Source organism: Saimiri boliviensis, chromosome 14 (assembly GCF_048565385.1).
Source record: "Saimiri boliviensis isolate mSaiBol1 chromosome 14, mSaiBol1.pri, whole genome shotgun sequence".
Classification (NCBI taxonomy): domain Eukaryota; kingdom Metazoa; phylum Chordata; class Mammalia; order Primates; family Cebidae; genus Saimiri; species Saimiri boliviensis.
In genome coordinates this window covers 175,395-190,839 of record NC_133462.1, presented here as the reverse complement: position 1 = coordinate 190,839, position 15,445 = coordinate 175,395, and the positions used below count along the sequence as shown (strand labels likewise).

Sequence of the window (15,445 nt, the reverse complement as noted above, 5' to 3'; positions counted from 1 at the left end):
AAGCTTGCAGTCATGATGGAAGGTGAAGGAAGAGCTGTCATATCACATGGCAAGACAGGAAGCAAGAGAGAGACGGAGGAAGTGCCACACATCTTTTTTTTTTCCGAGACAGAGTTTCACTCTTGTTGCCCAGGCTGGAGTACAATGGCACGAGCTCAGCTCGCTGCAACCTCTGTCTCCTGGGTTCAAGTGATTCTCCTGCCTCAGCCTCCTGAGTAGCTGGGATTATAGGTGTGTACCACCATGTCAGCTAATTTTCATATAATATTTTTAGTACAAACAGGGTTTTGCCATGTTGGCCAGGCTTGTCTCAAATTTCTGGCCTCAAGTGATCTACCGCCTCAGCCTCCCAGAGTTGGGATTATAGGCATCAGCCACTGCACCCAGCTGTCACACACTTAAACAACCAAATCTTTCATGAACTCAGAGCAAGAGCTCATTTCTCATCAAGGGGGATGGTGCTAAGCTATTCATGAGGGATCTGCCCCCATACTATAGTTTGGATGTTTGTCTCCTCCAGATCTCATGTTGAAATGTAATCCCCAGTTTTGGATATGGGGCCTGGTGAGAGGGGTTTGGGTCATGGGGGTGGATGTCTTGGTGCTGTCCTCATGACAGTGAGTTGTCACAAGATGTGGCTATTTAAAAGTGTGTGGTACCTCCTTCCTTTATCTCTTGCTCCTGCTCTCAGCTCCCACTTCATCCTACCATCACTGTGATCCAATTGAACCTTTTTATAAATTACCCAGCCTTAGGTATTTCTTTATAGTAATACAGGAATGGCTTCATATACTTCATGATCCAACACCTCCCACTAGACCGCACGTCCAGCACTGGAGATCACATTTCAACATGAGATTTCGAGGAGACACACATCCAAACCATATCAGTTTTCTTGTCCCTAAGTGAAGAGGCACTTGCTCCCTCTAAACCCAATTCTAGGTGACTAGAGATTTACGAAGGTGGCGGGATGTTTGTTCATGATGTGTTGTGGCCTCACAGGGTCTCCCTACTTCTGCAAGAACACCACTTTCAGGGACTTTGGCTCAGCCAGAAGGTTCACATAAAGGTTGGTCATCTGGTACTTCGAGCACTCTGCCAACACAGGTGATCATAGATTCCAGGACACAAAAAAGAGTGAATTGCCAGGCATGGTAGCTCACACCTGTAATCCCAGCACTTTGGGAGGCCAAGGCAGGCAGATCACGAGGTCAGGAGTTTGAAAGCAGCCTGGCCAAGATTGTAAAACCCGGTCTCTACTAAGGAAAATACAAAAATTAGCCAGGCCTGGTGGCGGACGCCTATAATCCCAGCTACTCAGGAGGCTGAGGCAGAGAACTGCTTGAACCTGGGAGGTGGAGGTTGCAGTGAGCCGAGATTGCACTACTGCACTCCAGGCTGGGGGACAGGGTGAAACCTGGGAGGTGGAAGTTGCAGTGAGCCGAGACTGAACGCAAACTCCAGCCTGGGTGAAATAAAAAGAGCTCTATCATCAGATGTCAGCTTAATTAAAAGCTGAGCTGATATTCAGGAGAGAGAGAGAGAGAGAGAGATAATTTTTTTTTTTTTTTTGAGACGCAGTTTCGCTCTTGTTGCCCAGGGTGGAGTGCAATGGCGCGATCTCGGCTCACCGCAACCTCCGCCTCCTGGGTTCAGGCAATTCTCCTGCCTCAGCCTCCTGAGTAGCTGGGATTACAGGCACGTGCCACCATGCCCAGCTAATTTTTAGTATTTTTAGTAGAGACGGGGTTTCACCATGTTGACCAGGATGGTCTCGATCTCTCGACCTCGTGATCCACCCGCCTCGGCCTCCCAAAGTGCTGGGATTACAGGCTTGAGCCACCGCGCCTGGCCGATTTTTTTTTTTTTTTTTGAGATGGAGTTTAGCTCTGTTGCCCAGGCTGGGGTGCAGTGGTGCAATCTAAGCTCACTGTAACCTCCGTCTCCCGTGTTCAAGCGATTCTGCTGCGTCAGCCTCCTGAGTAGCTGAGACTACAGGCACCTGCCACCATGCCCAGCTAATTTTTTGTATTTTTGGTAGAGACAGGGTTTCACTGTGTCTCTACTAAAAGAGTAGGATGATCTCAATCTTAAAAGATTGAGATAAGCCGGGCGCGGTGGCTCAAGCCTGTAATCCCAGCACTTTGGGAGGCCGAGGCGGGTGGATCACGAGGTCAAGAGATCGAGACCATCCTGATCAACTTAGTGAAACCCCGTCTCTACTAAAATTACAAAAAATTAGCTGGGCATGGTGGCGCGTGCCTGTAATCCCAGCTACTCAGGAGGCTGAGGCAGGAGAATTGCCTGAACCCAGGAGGCGGAGGTTGCGGTGAGCTGAGATCGCGCCATTGCACTCCAGCCTGGGTAACAAGAGCGAAACTCCATCTCAAAAAAAAAAAAAAAAAAAAAAAAATTGAGATAAAATAAAATAAATAAAATAAAATAAAAGTGAGGATGATCTCAATCTCCTGACCTCTCAATCTCCTGACCTCTCAATCTCCTGACCTCCTGGTGCGCCTGCCTTGGCCTTCCGAAGTGCTGGAATTACAGGTGTGAGCCACTGTACCCAGCCAGAATTTTTTTTTTCTTAGTTGACTGAAACTACTTTTTAAATGTGTTTGGTCCCTCTGTTTCCTTCTTTCCTTGTGAGTATGATGTAAAAAAAAATTTTTTTTTTTTGAGATGGAGTTTCACTCTTGTTACCCAGGCTGGAGTACAATGGCGCGATCTCGGCTCACCGCAACCTCCACCTCCTGGGTTCAGGCAATTCTCCTGCCTCAGCCTACTGAGTGGCTGGGATTACAGGCATGCATCACCATGCCCAGCTAATTTTTTGTATTTTTTTTTTTTTTTTTTTTTTTTTTTGGGACGGAGTTTCACTCTTGTTACCCAGGCTGGAGTGCAATGGCGCGATCTCGGCTCACCGCAACCTCCGCCTCCTGGGTTCAGGCAATTCTCCTGCCTCAGCCTCCCGAGTAGCTGGGATTACAGGCATGTGCCACCATGCCCAGCTAATTTTTGTATTTTTAGTAGAGACGAGGTTTCACCATGTTGACCAGGATGGTCTCGATCTCTTGACCTCGTGATCCACCTGCCTCGGCCTCCCAAAGTGCTGGGATTACAGGCTTGAGCCACCGCGCCCGGCAATTTTTTGTATTTTTAGTAGAGACGGGGTTTCACCATGTTGACCAGGATGGTCTCGATCTCTTGACCTCATGATCCACCCGCCTCGGCCTCCCAAAGTGCTGGGATTACAGGCTTGAGCCACCGCGCCCAGCCCTTGATGTAAAATTTTACTGGCCTTCTGAAAAACTTAAAATCTCTCCAAATTGTTTTATTTAAGAGTTGTTCTTCCACCTTCTTCTACTTTTTCTTCCTTTTGCTATCTTTGATACCACATAAAGGAATCCGAGAGAGTCTTCTAATGTCCCTGAGACCCTTTGAGGGACACAGAAAAAGTGTCACATATACCTTTTATGGAGTCTTCTGTCTTCCTCATGGAGTCCTAGAGTAGCAGGCAGTTTATTTTAAGTCTAAAGCTCTGATCTCTTTTACATTGATTTCTCTGATGTTTTGGCTTGGGGGGGGTTCTATGAAAAAACATGATCTTTGGGTGAGTAATGGCTGGCAAGTTACTGGCAAGGGCTGCAGTTTTGGTGGTAGGTGATAGCAGTTGTCAGTGAGTGGTTATTACTGCAGGGTCTACTAATTCCTTTGCATGTTTAAATAAGAAAACCATTGTTTGAACACTTGGAGACTTACAGAAACACTCATCACCAAGGGATAAGAACCCTGTGGGAGACGGGCTGATCACAGAGTGGGCTAATTGGTGCTAGGTCTCCCACCAGCCTCAGGGAATGTCCATGCAGTGATGTGCACTGTAGAAGCATGGCCCCGTCCTGTGGTATTTCCATCTTGTAGGGGACTCAAGATTCCATATAAAAGTGGGATTCTTGATTTTTGAAGCGCTAGATGCTCTGCCTTTCAACTGTGTCAGTTTTTTACATAGATGAGGTTTCACCATGTTGGTCAGGCTGGTCTCAAACTCCTGACCTTGTGATCTGCCTGCCTTGGCCTCCCAAAGTGCTGGGATTACAGGCGTGAGCCACCACACCCAGACTGTATTTTTCATTTTTAAAAAATGCAGCCCTGCTTTAGTAGACATCTTGGATCACTGTAGATCGCGAACTGAGGCTGTCCCACTCCCCAAGAAAGAAGAGGACAAAACTTAAAATGGCCGTGGTTAAAGATGTGATTGTCAAAAAAAGAAAAAAAATGGTCACTTTATTTTTTGTGACTGAAAACATAATAATCATAATTATGACTGATAGCATACCATATACCAGTCATCTTGTTGTTCAAACCAGGATGAGAAGTGGAAAATGTATTAGAAAATATCACTCAGCACTGGGCATGGTGGCTGATGCCTGTAATCCCAGCACTTTTGGAGGCTGAGGCGGGTGGATCACAAGGCCAAGAGATCGAGACCATCCTGGCCAACACGGTGAAACACCGTCTCTACTAAGAAATACAAAAATTAGCTGAGCATGGTGGTGTGTCTGTAGTCCCAGCTACTTGGGAGTCTGAGGCAGGAGAATCACTTGAAGCAGGAGGCGGAGGTTGCAGTGAGCTGAGATTCAGGCAGATCACTTGAGGTCAGGAGTTTGAGACCAGCCCTACCAACATAGTGAAACCTTGTCTCTACTAAAAATACAAAAAAATTAGCTGGGTGTGGTGGCATGCACCTGTAATTTCAGCTATTCGGGAGGCTGAGGTACGAGAATCTCTTGAACCCAGAAGGCAGAGATTGCAGTGAGTCAGGATTGCGCCATGCACTCCAGCCTGGGTAACAGAGCAAGGTGCTGTCTCAAAAAAAAAAAAAAAGTTTAAATTATTTCAAAGTAACAAAATTTATATTAAAACATTCCAAACCTGATGAGCCTTCTTGCGCTACAAGGATTTACAAGTAGAATCAATTAGGTGGACAGTTATAGCTGACAGTAGACAGAGAGGAGGTAGGCATAGAGGAGGTAGGTATAGAGGGAGGTAGGTATAGAGGGAGGGAGGCAAAAAGAATTAAGGAATTTCACACCTGAGAACTGTCTACAGGTCCCAAAAACAAGACAAAGAGAGAAGCTTTTATTCTCCACCAACAGGGACAGTCTACATTGAGACTGCGCTGCCTTTCGTTTTTATCTGTCAAAGACACTTAAATTGGCCTGTAATCCCAGCACTTTGGGAAGCTGAGGCAGGCGGATCACCTGAGGTCAGGAGTTCAAGACCACCCTTTCAAACATGGTGAAACCCCATCTCTACTAAAAATACAAAAATTAGCCGGGTGTGGTGGTGTGCACCTGTGGTCCCGCCTAGAAGGGAGGCTGAGGCAGGAGGATCACTTGAAGCTGGAGGCGGAGGTTGCAGTGAGCCTAGATCGCGCCACTGCAGTCCAGCATTGGCAACAGAGCAAGATCCTGTCAAAAAATCGAAACAAAACAAAAACTTGGTCCCAAGAAAAAAATTGGTCCCAAGAAAAAAGGAAAAAAGAATCAGTATTGTGATGTGTGGGGCCAGACAAAAAGTAGATGATCTAAGGAAAGCAAGCCTGGGGAAGTACCTTCTGCCCATCCGAATTACAGGAAAACAGACGCTTTGGGTAAGCGTCCTAGAACAATCACAGACGCAAGACAAATACAGGCTTACAGGCTGAGAATTCTTGGCGTAGAGGTTGAAAAACTGACCTTAGGCCGGTCGCGGTGGCTCATACCTGTAATCTCAGCACTTTGGGATGCGGAGGCGGGCGGATCACGAGGTCAGGAGTTTGAGACCAGCCTGGTAGACATGGCCAAACCCCGTCTCAACTAAAAATACAAAAATTAGCCAGGCGTGGTGGCGGGCGCCTGTAATCCCAGCGACTCTGGAGGCTGAGGCAGTAGAATCACTAGAACCCGGGAGGTGGAGGTTGCAGTGAGCCGAGATTGTGCCATTGCACTCCAACCTGGGCGACAAGAGCAAGACTACGTCTCAAAAAAAAAAAAAAAAAAAAAAAAAACTTAAACATTTACGGGACACTGACACAGAGAGAGGTCAAACCCGTGCCCAGTACGCACGGTCAGTGAGAGACAGAGCTGGGAAGGGAACCCGGAGCTCCAGGCAACGACTCCTCCACCTCCCCCTGCCCTACCCGGTGCGTTTTCTCCCTCGTGCTCCCTGCTGGTGTTGCCTTCTGGAACCTTGGCAGTTTCTGCTTTCGTACCTGCAGGGTTTAGTCTCGGGGCTGCTTGGGTGGGCGCCGGCAACCCGTAACCCGAAGGCAGGACTACCCACCAGGCGAGTCCACCGGCGCCACCGAGACCCTGAAAGCCCGGGGTAGCCAGGCAACTCCATTTCCCAGCGCCCCGCGCGGCGGCGCTTGGACGTTGCCATGGAGACCGGTAAGGGCCCCGCCTCTACGGCGAGAAACTGGCGGGAACCACATGACCCCGAAGGCTGTGCGCCAGCATCCGCGGCGCGCATTGGTCCAATGGGAACCGGAGGGCTGGACTTCCGGCGGCGAGGCTGTCACTTCGCGGCTCGCGTCAGGCCACATCGGTGGTCCGGGCCGGGGCCCGCGGGTCGGGGCCGCTTTCCAGGAGGTTCCCGGGGCCCGAGGCGGGCGGCGAGGAAGGTACTGGCGGAGGGCCCGCGTCGGGCCCGCCCTGCGCACGCGTCGTGACCGAGGGCGCCGGCGGCCGGCCGCGCCCCCTGAACCTCTGGTTCTCAGTGCGTCGTGGGCGTTCCGGGGACTGTCGGCCGCAGCGGGAGCACCGCGCTCTCCCGCCGTGCGGCAGCCCAGGAGGCCGCGCGCCGGGCGTTCCGTGTCCTTGACGGCCGGGGAGGCCGAGGCGCGGGGTGGCCCGGGGATGCTGCGGGTGGGGATGGCGGTGCCGGGTGGTCCACGCCTTTCTTCCCTCCCAGTTGCCGGTTCCGCTGCGGCGGCGGCGCTGACAGGCCCGCGCCGGGGAGGCGGGGGAGCCCCTGCTCCCACGGAGGGAGGCCGCTTTCTAGACCTCGCCTCGTCGTGTTTCCTCTCCCTGCCCTGGGTGCTTAGGGGGTCAGTGCAAACCCCGGTGTCCAGGGCACTGGTGGGCTCCCGACTTCTGGCAGCCAAGCGGCTGAACTCCTGAAGGAAGCTGGGAGGGGAGAGCCCCGAGTGTGCACAACCTGGGAGGGCAGCTCGCGCCCAGGTGCTTCCGGGACGGAGCGCGCTCGACGTGGAGCTCGGGGAACCGTGGGCTGTGTGTGGCTGCAGTAGCCGGCGAGGAGGTGGGCTTGATCTCGAGGGCGTCGGGAGACGTGGAAAGTTTTGAACAGAATCAGGACATCCTCTGAGTTGGGGTTTTAAAATGGTCCTACCGTTTGCCGCGTGGAGAACAGACATGCAGGGGTGTCGGCGTGAATGGAAGAACCTGTCTGGGCAGCTGTAGAGGTGACATCAGGTAATTCCAGGTGCATCTGCGGATGCATCACGTGTGGGGTGGCCGAAGAACTACCCCATGTTGTTCAGCCTGAGCGCCTGGAGGAAGGGAGCTGCTGTAAACAGAAAGGAGGATTAAAGGGAAAGCAGGTTTCCTCCAGGGAAAAGATCAGGAGTCTGGGATGTCCCAGGTTGGTCATGTCACTGGATCTGACGTTGTTGGTGTCCTGGGCTCTGGACAGGGCCTATGAATTGAACTGAGGAGTGGGTAGAGACTCAGCTAGGTGTGGGCAGTTATGGCTTGAGGGTAAAGAAGACCAGCTGCCATGCCTGGGGCTATCAGGAGAAGGGGAGGAGGGGAGCCGGCTGAGGAGGGGAGGGAGGCAACAGAGAGGGAAAGAAATAGAGGGGGCACCCTGAGGAAGGAAGAAAGGATTCAGTTCCTCTGTGTTCACGGGTTCTTGGGATGCTCCCCAGTGGCTACTGGTAAGAATCATCCAGTCTCGCCGGGCGCGGTGGCTCAAGCCTTTAATCCCAGCACTTTGGGAGGCCGAGGCGGGTGGATCACGAGGTCGAGAGATCGAGACCATCCTAGTCAACATGGTGAAACCCCGTCTCTACTAAAAATACAAAAAACTAGCTGGGCATGTTGGCGCGTGCCTGTAATCCCAGCTACTTAGGAGGCTGCAGCAGGAGAATTGCCTGAGCCCAGGAGGCGGAGGTTGCGATGAGCCGAGATCGCGCCATTGCACTCCAGCCTGGGTAACAGGAGCGAAACTCCGTCTCAAAAAAAAAAAAAAAAAAAAAAAAAAAATCATCCAGTCTCTCAGGCTGCATGAGCAGCCTGGCAATGTCAGGCAAGCAGGCTCAGCAGGGGAGGGTACCAGTGATGGATATTCCCGGGAAGCCCCAGCTGGGACTTAAACAGTTTATTGTTACAAGAGCAGAAAGGGCACATCTGAGGAGGGTCATGAGCAGTCATACTGAGTCATGAGTGGACACCTGCGGCTGCTCTTGGTGTGGCAACCGAGGGCCCAGCCAGGACTTGCTCTAGACTGCTTGTGTATGGAATGGCCAGTGGGGAGGCCAAGAAGGCATCTGTGGTGTGGACAGGAAGGGAGGGGTCCCAGACATGAGGGAAGTGCCATCTGAAGATAGTGGGGGCGGAATCCAGGGAAGGAGGATGAGTGTCTGAGGGACATCATGGGAAGTGGCCGTTGGGTTGGGGAGCTTGATCCTGGCTCACAGTCATACCTTCAACCAAGCTTGTCCAACCCCCAGCCCAGGATGGCTTTGAATGTGGCCCAGAACAAATTCTTAAGCTTTCTTAAAACATGAGATATTTTTGCAATTTTTTTTTTTTGTTTAGCTCATCAGCTGTTATTAGTATTAGTGTATTTTATGTGTTGCCCAAGACAATTCTTTCAGTGTGGCCCCAGGAAGCCAAAAGCTTGGATAACTCAGTTTTAGACCGTGCCTATCTCCCCCTCCCTGCTCTTTTAGGACCAGATGGCCTTCGAGGATGTGGCTGTGTACTTCTCCCAGGAGGAGTGGGGGCTCCTGGACACAGCCCAGAGGGCCCTGTACCGCCGCGTGATGCTAGACAACTTCGCACTTGTGGCCTCACTGGGTAAGGCCCTGGATACTCCATCACATGGGCTATTGATGACAAACTGACTGGCCAGGACTGCCCCCTCACCTCCTTGGTGGCTGAGGAGCAGGCCCTTCTTGCAGCCAGGGGCCATGTGGAATGATAGGGGGCTGGTCCTGTAGACATGCAATCTGGTTGGCTCAACCACTCCCTGTGGCCCTGTCCAGCTGTGGCCTCTCCGTGCCTGGGCTCAGTCCCCTTCCTTTGGTGTTCTGGGCACAGTTACTGCCCTGGCGATGAATGAGCTATTCCTGTGATACCCTTGCCCTGTACCATCTTTAGAATTCTCCTGGTTGCACAGATGACGTTTTCTATTTCCATGAAGCCCTGTCTCCTGCCCTCTGTTGGGAGGTGGGTTGTCTTGAGCTGGGGCTGGACTCTAACCTGCACCACCTCCTCACAGGACTCTCCACCACTCGACCTCGTGTGGTCATCCAGCTCGAGCGTGGCGAGGAGCCCTGGGTTCCTAGTGGAACGGACATGACCATGTCCAGGAACGCCCACAGGAGGCGCAACCCTGGTGAGTGGGAGCTCAGGGTGGGGTGAACTTGGTACCAACCTGTCGCCATGCCTCTGTCCCTGCTTCCTATACTCCCAAGAAGCACCCTCCTCACCTACCTCCCACCCGATTCACTTCTCTTTCATCATCAGCCTCTCCTGGAGGCTGCAGCCTTAGCTGCCCTTGAAGGGGGAGCTCCAAGGGCACAGAAGCTGGGTTGACACAGAAGGGGCCTCAGGCTACGGTGAGACCAGCTCAGAGTCCTGCCATCAGCTGGGCTGTGCGGCTTCAAACCCTCCATGGCCTAGTCACTGCCATGATTAATGGGCCATTTCTTTGTTTTTGTTTTTTGAGACGGAGTTTCACTCTTGTTACCCAGGCTGGAGTGCAATGGCACGATCTTGGCTCACCACAACCTCCGCCTCCTGGGTTCAGGCAATTCTCCTGCCTCAGCCTCCTGAGTAGCTGGGATTACAGGCATGCGCCACGATGCCCAGCTAATTTTTTGTATTTTTGTAAAAGTGGGGCTTCATTACGTTGGTCAGGCTGGTCTTGAACTCCTCAACCCAGGTGATCCTCCTGCCTCAGTCTCCTTAAGGGTGGGGATTACAGGCGGGAGCTACCCCACCAAGCCAACCTTCTTGGATTTTAGAACCTTCTTGGATTTTAGAGCCATCGTGCTCAGCTCCACCTTTTTTTTTTTTTTTTTTTTGAGACGGAGTTTCGCTCTTGTTACCCAGGCTGGAGTGCAATGGCGCGATCTCGGCTCACCGCAACCTCCGCCTCCTGGGTTCAGGCAATTCTCCTGCCTCAGCCTCCTGAGTAGCTGGGATTACAGGCACGCGCCACCATGCCCAGCTAATTTTTTGTATTTTTAGTAGAGACGGGGTTTCACCATGTTGACCAGGATGGTCTCGATCTCTCGACCTAGTGATCCACCCACCTCGGGCTCCCAAAGTGCTGGGATTACAGGCGTGAGCTACCGCGCCCGGCTTTTTTTTTTGAGACGGAGCTTCGCTCTTGTTACCCAGGCTGGAGTGCAATGGCGCGATGTCGGCTCACCACAACCTCCGTCTCCCGAGCTCCAGCGATTCTCCTGCCTCAGCCTCCTGAGTACCTGGGATTACAGGCATGTGCCACCATGCCCAGCTAATTTTTGTATTTTTAGTAGAGACGGGGTTTTACCATGTTGACCAGGATGGTCTCGATCTCTTGACCTTATGATCCACCCGCCTCGGCCTCCCAAAGTGCTGGGATCATAGGCATGAGCCACTGCGCTCAGCCAATGGGCCATTTCTTTAACCCATCATTCATCTTTGTGTTCAGCAAATGTTTCCTGAGTGCTCACAGTGGCCAGGTCCATTCCAGGCAATGTAGACAAAACCTCAACCAGGCCGATCCTGGTCCTGGTTTTGTGGGGCTTGGGTGTCGTGGGAGAGGCTGTCGGTAAGCAGCATTCAGGAGTACAATCTAGGCAGGCGTCCCCAAACTACGGCCCACGGGCCACACGCGGCCTCCTAAGGCCATTTATCTGGCCCCCCGCTGCACTTCAGGAAGGGGCACCTCTTTCATTGGTGGTCAGTGAGAGGAGCACAGTATGTGGTGGCCCTCCAATGGTCTGAGGGACAGTGAACTGGCCCCCTGTGTAAAAAGTCTGGGGACGCCTGATCTAGAGCATTGGCTGGAGGCCATTGCAAGAGCAGGCTAGGGAGTGGGTGCCCGAGAGGGGGGCACCAAGGGAGAAGGTGGTGAGCAATGGAAAGGGAGTGGGCGGAACAGCCAGTGTAGAGATGTACAAGGCACACAGCAGCTGCAGTTTCCCTCAGCCCCACATCCTTGGTGTCTGGGGGCTGCCGCCTTGATCATGGGAGTTCCCACTGCAGTCAGTGTCACACCTGTCAGGGCAGATGCTTTCCCCAAACCTCCAGGGCCAGCCTCGCCTCTACTTTTCCCCTAAGCTTTTGTGCCAGCCCCCACCTTCCCTTTTGCATGTCCACTCAGCCTACCCTGGTCCTCTGCTAACCAGGATGTCCCAGGCAACCACCGTTTCTCTACCTTCAGGTTCCTGGAGTTTGGCAGAAGATGGAGATGTTTCTGGAGAAGCAGCAAGGCATCGGGCTTTTCCAGATACCCTACCCATAATGACTACTAGCGTATTCCCTGTTGCCGGTGCCTGCCACAGTACAGAAGGCCTGCAGCAACAACGGGGTGCCTCCCCATCTCGGGAGAGAAAACCCACGGGGGTGTCGGTGATATACTGGGAGAGGCTCCTGTTAGGCTCAGGCAGTGGGCAAGCCAGCATCAGCCTGCGACTGACGTCCCCGCTCAGGCCTCCTGAGGTTGGCCAGCTTAGGGAAGAGACCCTCACAGAGCACCCGGTGCCTGGGAGGCAGCCCAGGACGCCTGAGCGGCAGAAGCCATGTGCACAAGAGGTCCCTGGGAGAGCCTTTGGGAACGCCCTGGACCTGGAGGCTGCCAGCAGTCAGGGGGATCACGGAATGAGTTCGGCTTGGCAGGAGCCTCAGAGGCTCCTCGGTGGCCAGGAGCCCTCGACCTGGGATGAGCTGGGCGAGGCTCTCCACGCTGGGGAAAAGTCCTTCGAATGCAGGGCGTGCAGCAAAGTGTTCGTGAAGAGCTCCGACCTCCTCAAGCACCTACGCACCCACACCGGGGAGCGGCCCTACGAGTGCTCCCAGTGCGGCAAGGCCTTCAGCCAGACGTCGCACCTGACGCAGCACCAGCGCATCCACAGCGGCGAGACGCCCTACGCGTGCCCCGCGTGTGGCAAGGCCTTCAGGCACAGCTCCTCACTGGTGCGGCACCAGCGCATCCACACGGCTGAGAAGTCCTTCCGCTGCTCCGAGTGCGGCAAGGCCTTCAGCCACGGCTCCAACCTCAGCCAGCACCGCAAGATACACGCGGGCGGGCGTCCCTATGCCTGTGCACAGTGTGGCCGCCGCTTCTGCCGCAACTCGCACCTGATCCAGCACGAGCGCACGCATACGGGCGAGAAGCCCTTCGTGTGTGCGCTCTGCGGTGCCGCCTTCAGCCAGGGCTCCTCGCTGTTTAAGCACCAGCGTGTGCACACGGGCGAGAAGCCCTTCGCTTGCGCACAGTGCGGCCGTGCCTTTAGCCACAGCTCCAACCTGACCCAGCACCAGCTCCTGCACACGGGCGAGCGGCCCTTCCGCTGCGGGGACTGTGGCAAGGCCTTCGCGAAGGGCGCTGTGCTGCTGAGCCACCGGCGCATCCACACGGGCGAGAAGCCCTTCGTGTGCACGCAGTGTGGTCGCGCCTTCCGTGAGCGCCCAGCCCTCTTCCACCACCAGAGGATACATACTGGTGAGAAGACCGTCCGGCGATCCAGGGCCAGCCTGCAGCCCCAGGCCAGGTCTGTTTCTGGGGCATCATCAGAAGGTGCGCCAGTGAAGGAAAGCGAACCCGCTCCCGCCTTGGGCCCAGCCGCAGTCTCCGATCCAGCGGAGGTCTGAGGTCACAGGTTGCAGCCCTGGCCTTCTGTGAATCCCTTCCGCAGCTAAAGGGCATATGTCCTCTGCAGATCCACAGCAGAGAAAAAGCCTTGTACTTGCTAGTCAGGGACGAGGGAGCTCCTTCGGCTGTGATTTCATTTGCACGTGGGGACAGAATTTGCCAGTATCTGCATCCACAAAGAAGTAGCACGGTAGAAACATCAGCAGGAGGACATGGTGGCTGAAACTCTAGTGGGGCCGGTACTATTCAGAATCAGTAGGAGGCCGACAGTCACAGCGCTGCTGCAATACCGTACTGCTTCATAGCGCTGCAATACCGTACTGCTTCATGTGTTATGACAGTGGGTGCTAAGGTGAGGGGCATGCGGACATAGGTTGTGTGACCCAAAGAAACTTAACCACCACACAAACTAGCTGCTGGATAGATGCCGAGGCATTCTCCTACCCCCGCCCCCACCCGTTACCACTGCCTCTGTTCATCCAAGGCTTCCTAGGGGCCAGCCCAGCAGACAGGAGACCACAGGTGATGGGATCAAGGTGTGGGCTCAGAGTGTCAGCCACCGCCTCTGGGAAAAAGAAAGGTTTGGGTCTACCAAACATGTTTTCAGATACTGACAGGTGGGGTCCTAATGAGAGCCAACATGTGCTCACCGTCGGCTCCTGTCCTAAGTGCTGGGAAATTTCTCTTGAAGCCCTGAGAGATGGCTGCTGTGGCTGGTATCCCCCCTTGGAAGATGAGGAAGCAGGCACAGAGGCGGAGGTGAGCTGCCACGGCACACAGCAGAGCTGGCACCCAAGCCCAGGTGGACTGACCCAGCGTCCAGATACCTCATCTCCTGGGCTGCAGTCTGGCCAGGTGTGAGGGCCTGTCCTGGCTTCACACACACAGCAGACTCAGGATAGGGATGCCCATGGGGGAACATGTGGCTCTCAGCATTGGAAGGACAGAGCTATGACAATGGCTTTCCAGTGGCACTTGCTCAGGTTTTGGTCCAAGTCTCAGCTTGGCCAAGGCCTGTCACTGACCCGTTTACCAAAATGGATGTGATGAGGAGCCTTTACTTCTGAGGGGACAAGATGGAGCTGCTCATTTTTGCTGGGTTTGGTGGCCACTTCCCCCTCACACCCCCGTCTCACCTTACCCCCATTATCCCTCCTCAGTTGGAGGCTGGACAGAGAACTGAATACGGACGACTTGCCGTTACCTAAGGCCATGCGTGACATCCTCCTGAGGACCTCCCCACCCCAGTGTAATGGCCCTGCATGGCAGGAACAGAAGGGTGGACTGGGGGCCATTTGCTTCCTGTGGCCTTCAGCAGACCAGGCCCTGTCCCTACCTGGAGCATCACCTCCAAGGAAATTCAAGGTCTCTTTAATGGAAAAAAAAAAAAAGACTAGCATCTGCAACTCGGAGTAGGTGCTGCAGTTTCCTGTACAGCAGTTTGGGCTGCTACAGCACAGCTTCTTGTCCCTACTCCAGAGCATGGTTCAGTTTTTAATAACAGTTCAAAGAGCTTCTCTGATAAAGCTTTCTTTTTAAACATTTGTGTGAACAGTAGCAACCCAACACCCATTTCACCCTTATACAATGCAGATGATATTGAACATACCCTGACATGCCATCAGCGTGTGTCATCGTCACAGAAGTTCCTGGACTTGGCTTCAACCTGGGCACCCTCAAGAGGCCAGAGTAGAGATGCAGCCTGTCTGCGGTCCAGTGAGGGAGTGGGATACCTGTATCCTTTTCAGGGCCAGAGGTGGGTGGGGGAGCCAGAAGCGGGATAAAGTGGGATGGGGTGGGGCTGCCTGGAGCAGCAGCTCTGTTAGGTGATGAGTCCTGGTGGATCCTGCTGATGGGATGATGGTAGGTGGAGAAGCCAAAGCAGGGCTGTGTTCCCCTGCTGCTGAGATAGAGGGTGTGGCCACGTGTGATGACCCTGCAAGGCTGACTCCAGACCAGTGGTCGCTCCATCCCATGGCTTCCAAAGCCTTGCAGCGATCCCACTCTATACACAAAGAGCAGAAACTCAGGCCCCACCCACTTGATATTCCACCTGTGAAACCTCACAGGTTCCTGCAGGGAGTGGAGACATGCAGGACCCAGCTCTCCCGGAGCCTGCCAGACTTGGACCTCCCGGATCCCAGTAAGTCCCCGAACCACTGTCCCCCACTAAGTCGGCAGAGCTGTGAAATGCAGACAACCCTTCCCTGTCTGAAAGAGGATTTTTCTGGGGAGGCCATGGGAGTCAGGAGCAGAAGCATCTGTCAAACAAGTGGATACCCAGAGAGTCACATGAAATCGTTTCTGTGCCTTTGACAGACACTGAAGTTTCTGCCCTGAGCCCGCCTGA

At 53.7% G+C, this 15,445-nt stretch overlaps 1 protein-coding gene across 1 annotated transcript; it reads left to right on the top strand.

Moving 5' to 3' along the window:
* Positions 1-6,536: 6,536 nt before the first annotated feature.
* LOC101031052 (zinc finger protein 324A) lies at positions 6,537-14,637 on the top strand. The gene is given in 5 exon segments (XM_039466017.2): positions 6,537-6,664; positions 8,957-9,083; positions 9,508-9,624; positions 11,665-12,959; positions 12,961-14,637. Coding segments are annotated over 4 exon segments (1,605 nt in total). The 5' UTR covers positions 6,537-6,664; positions 8,957-8,962; the 3' UTR covers positions 13,033-14,637.
* The last annotated feature ends 808 nt before the right edge of the window (positions 14,638-15,445 follow it).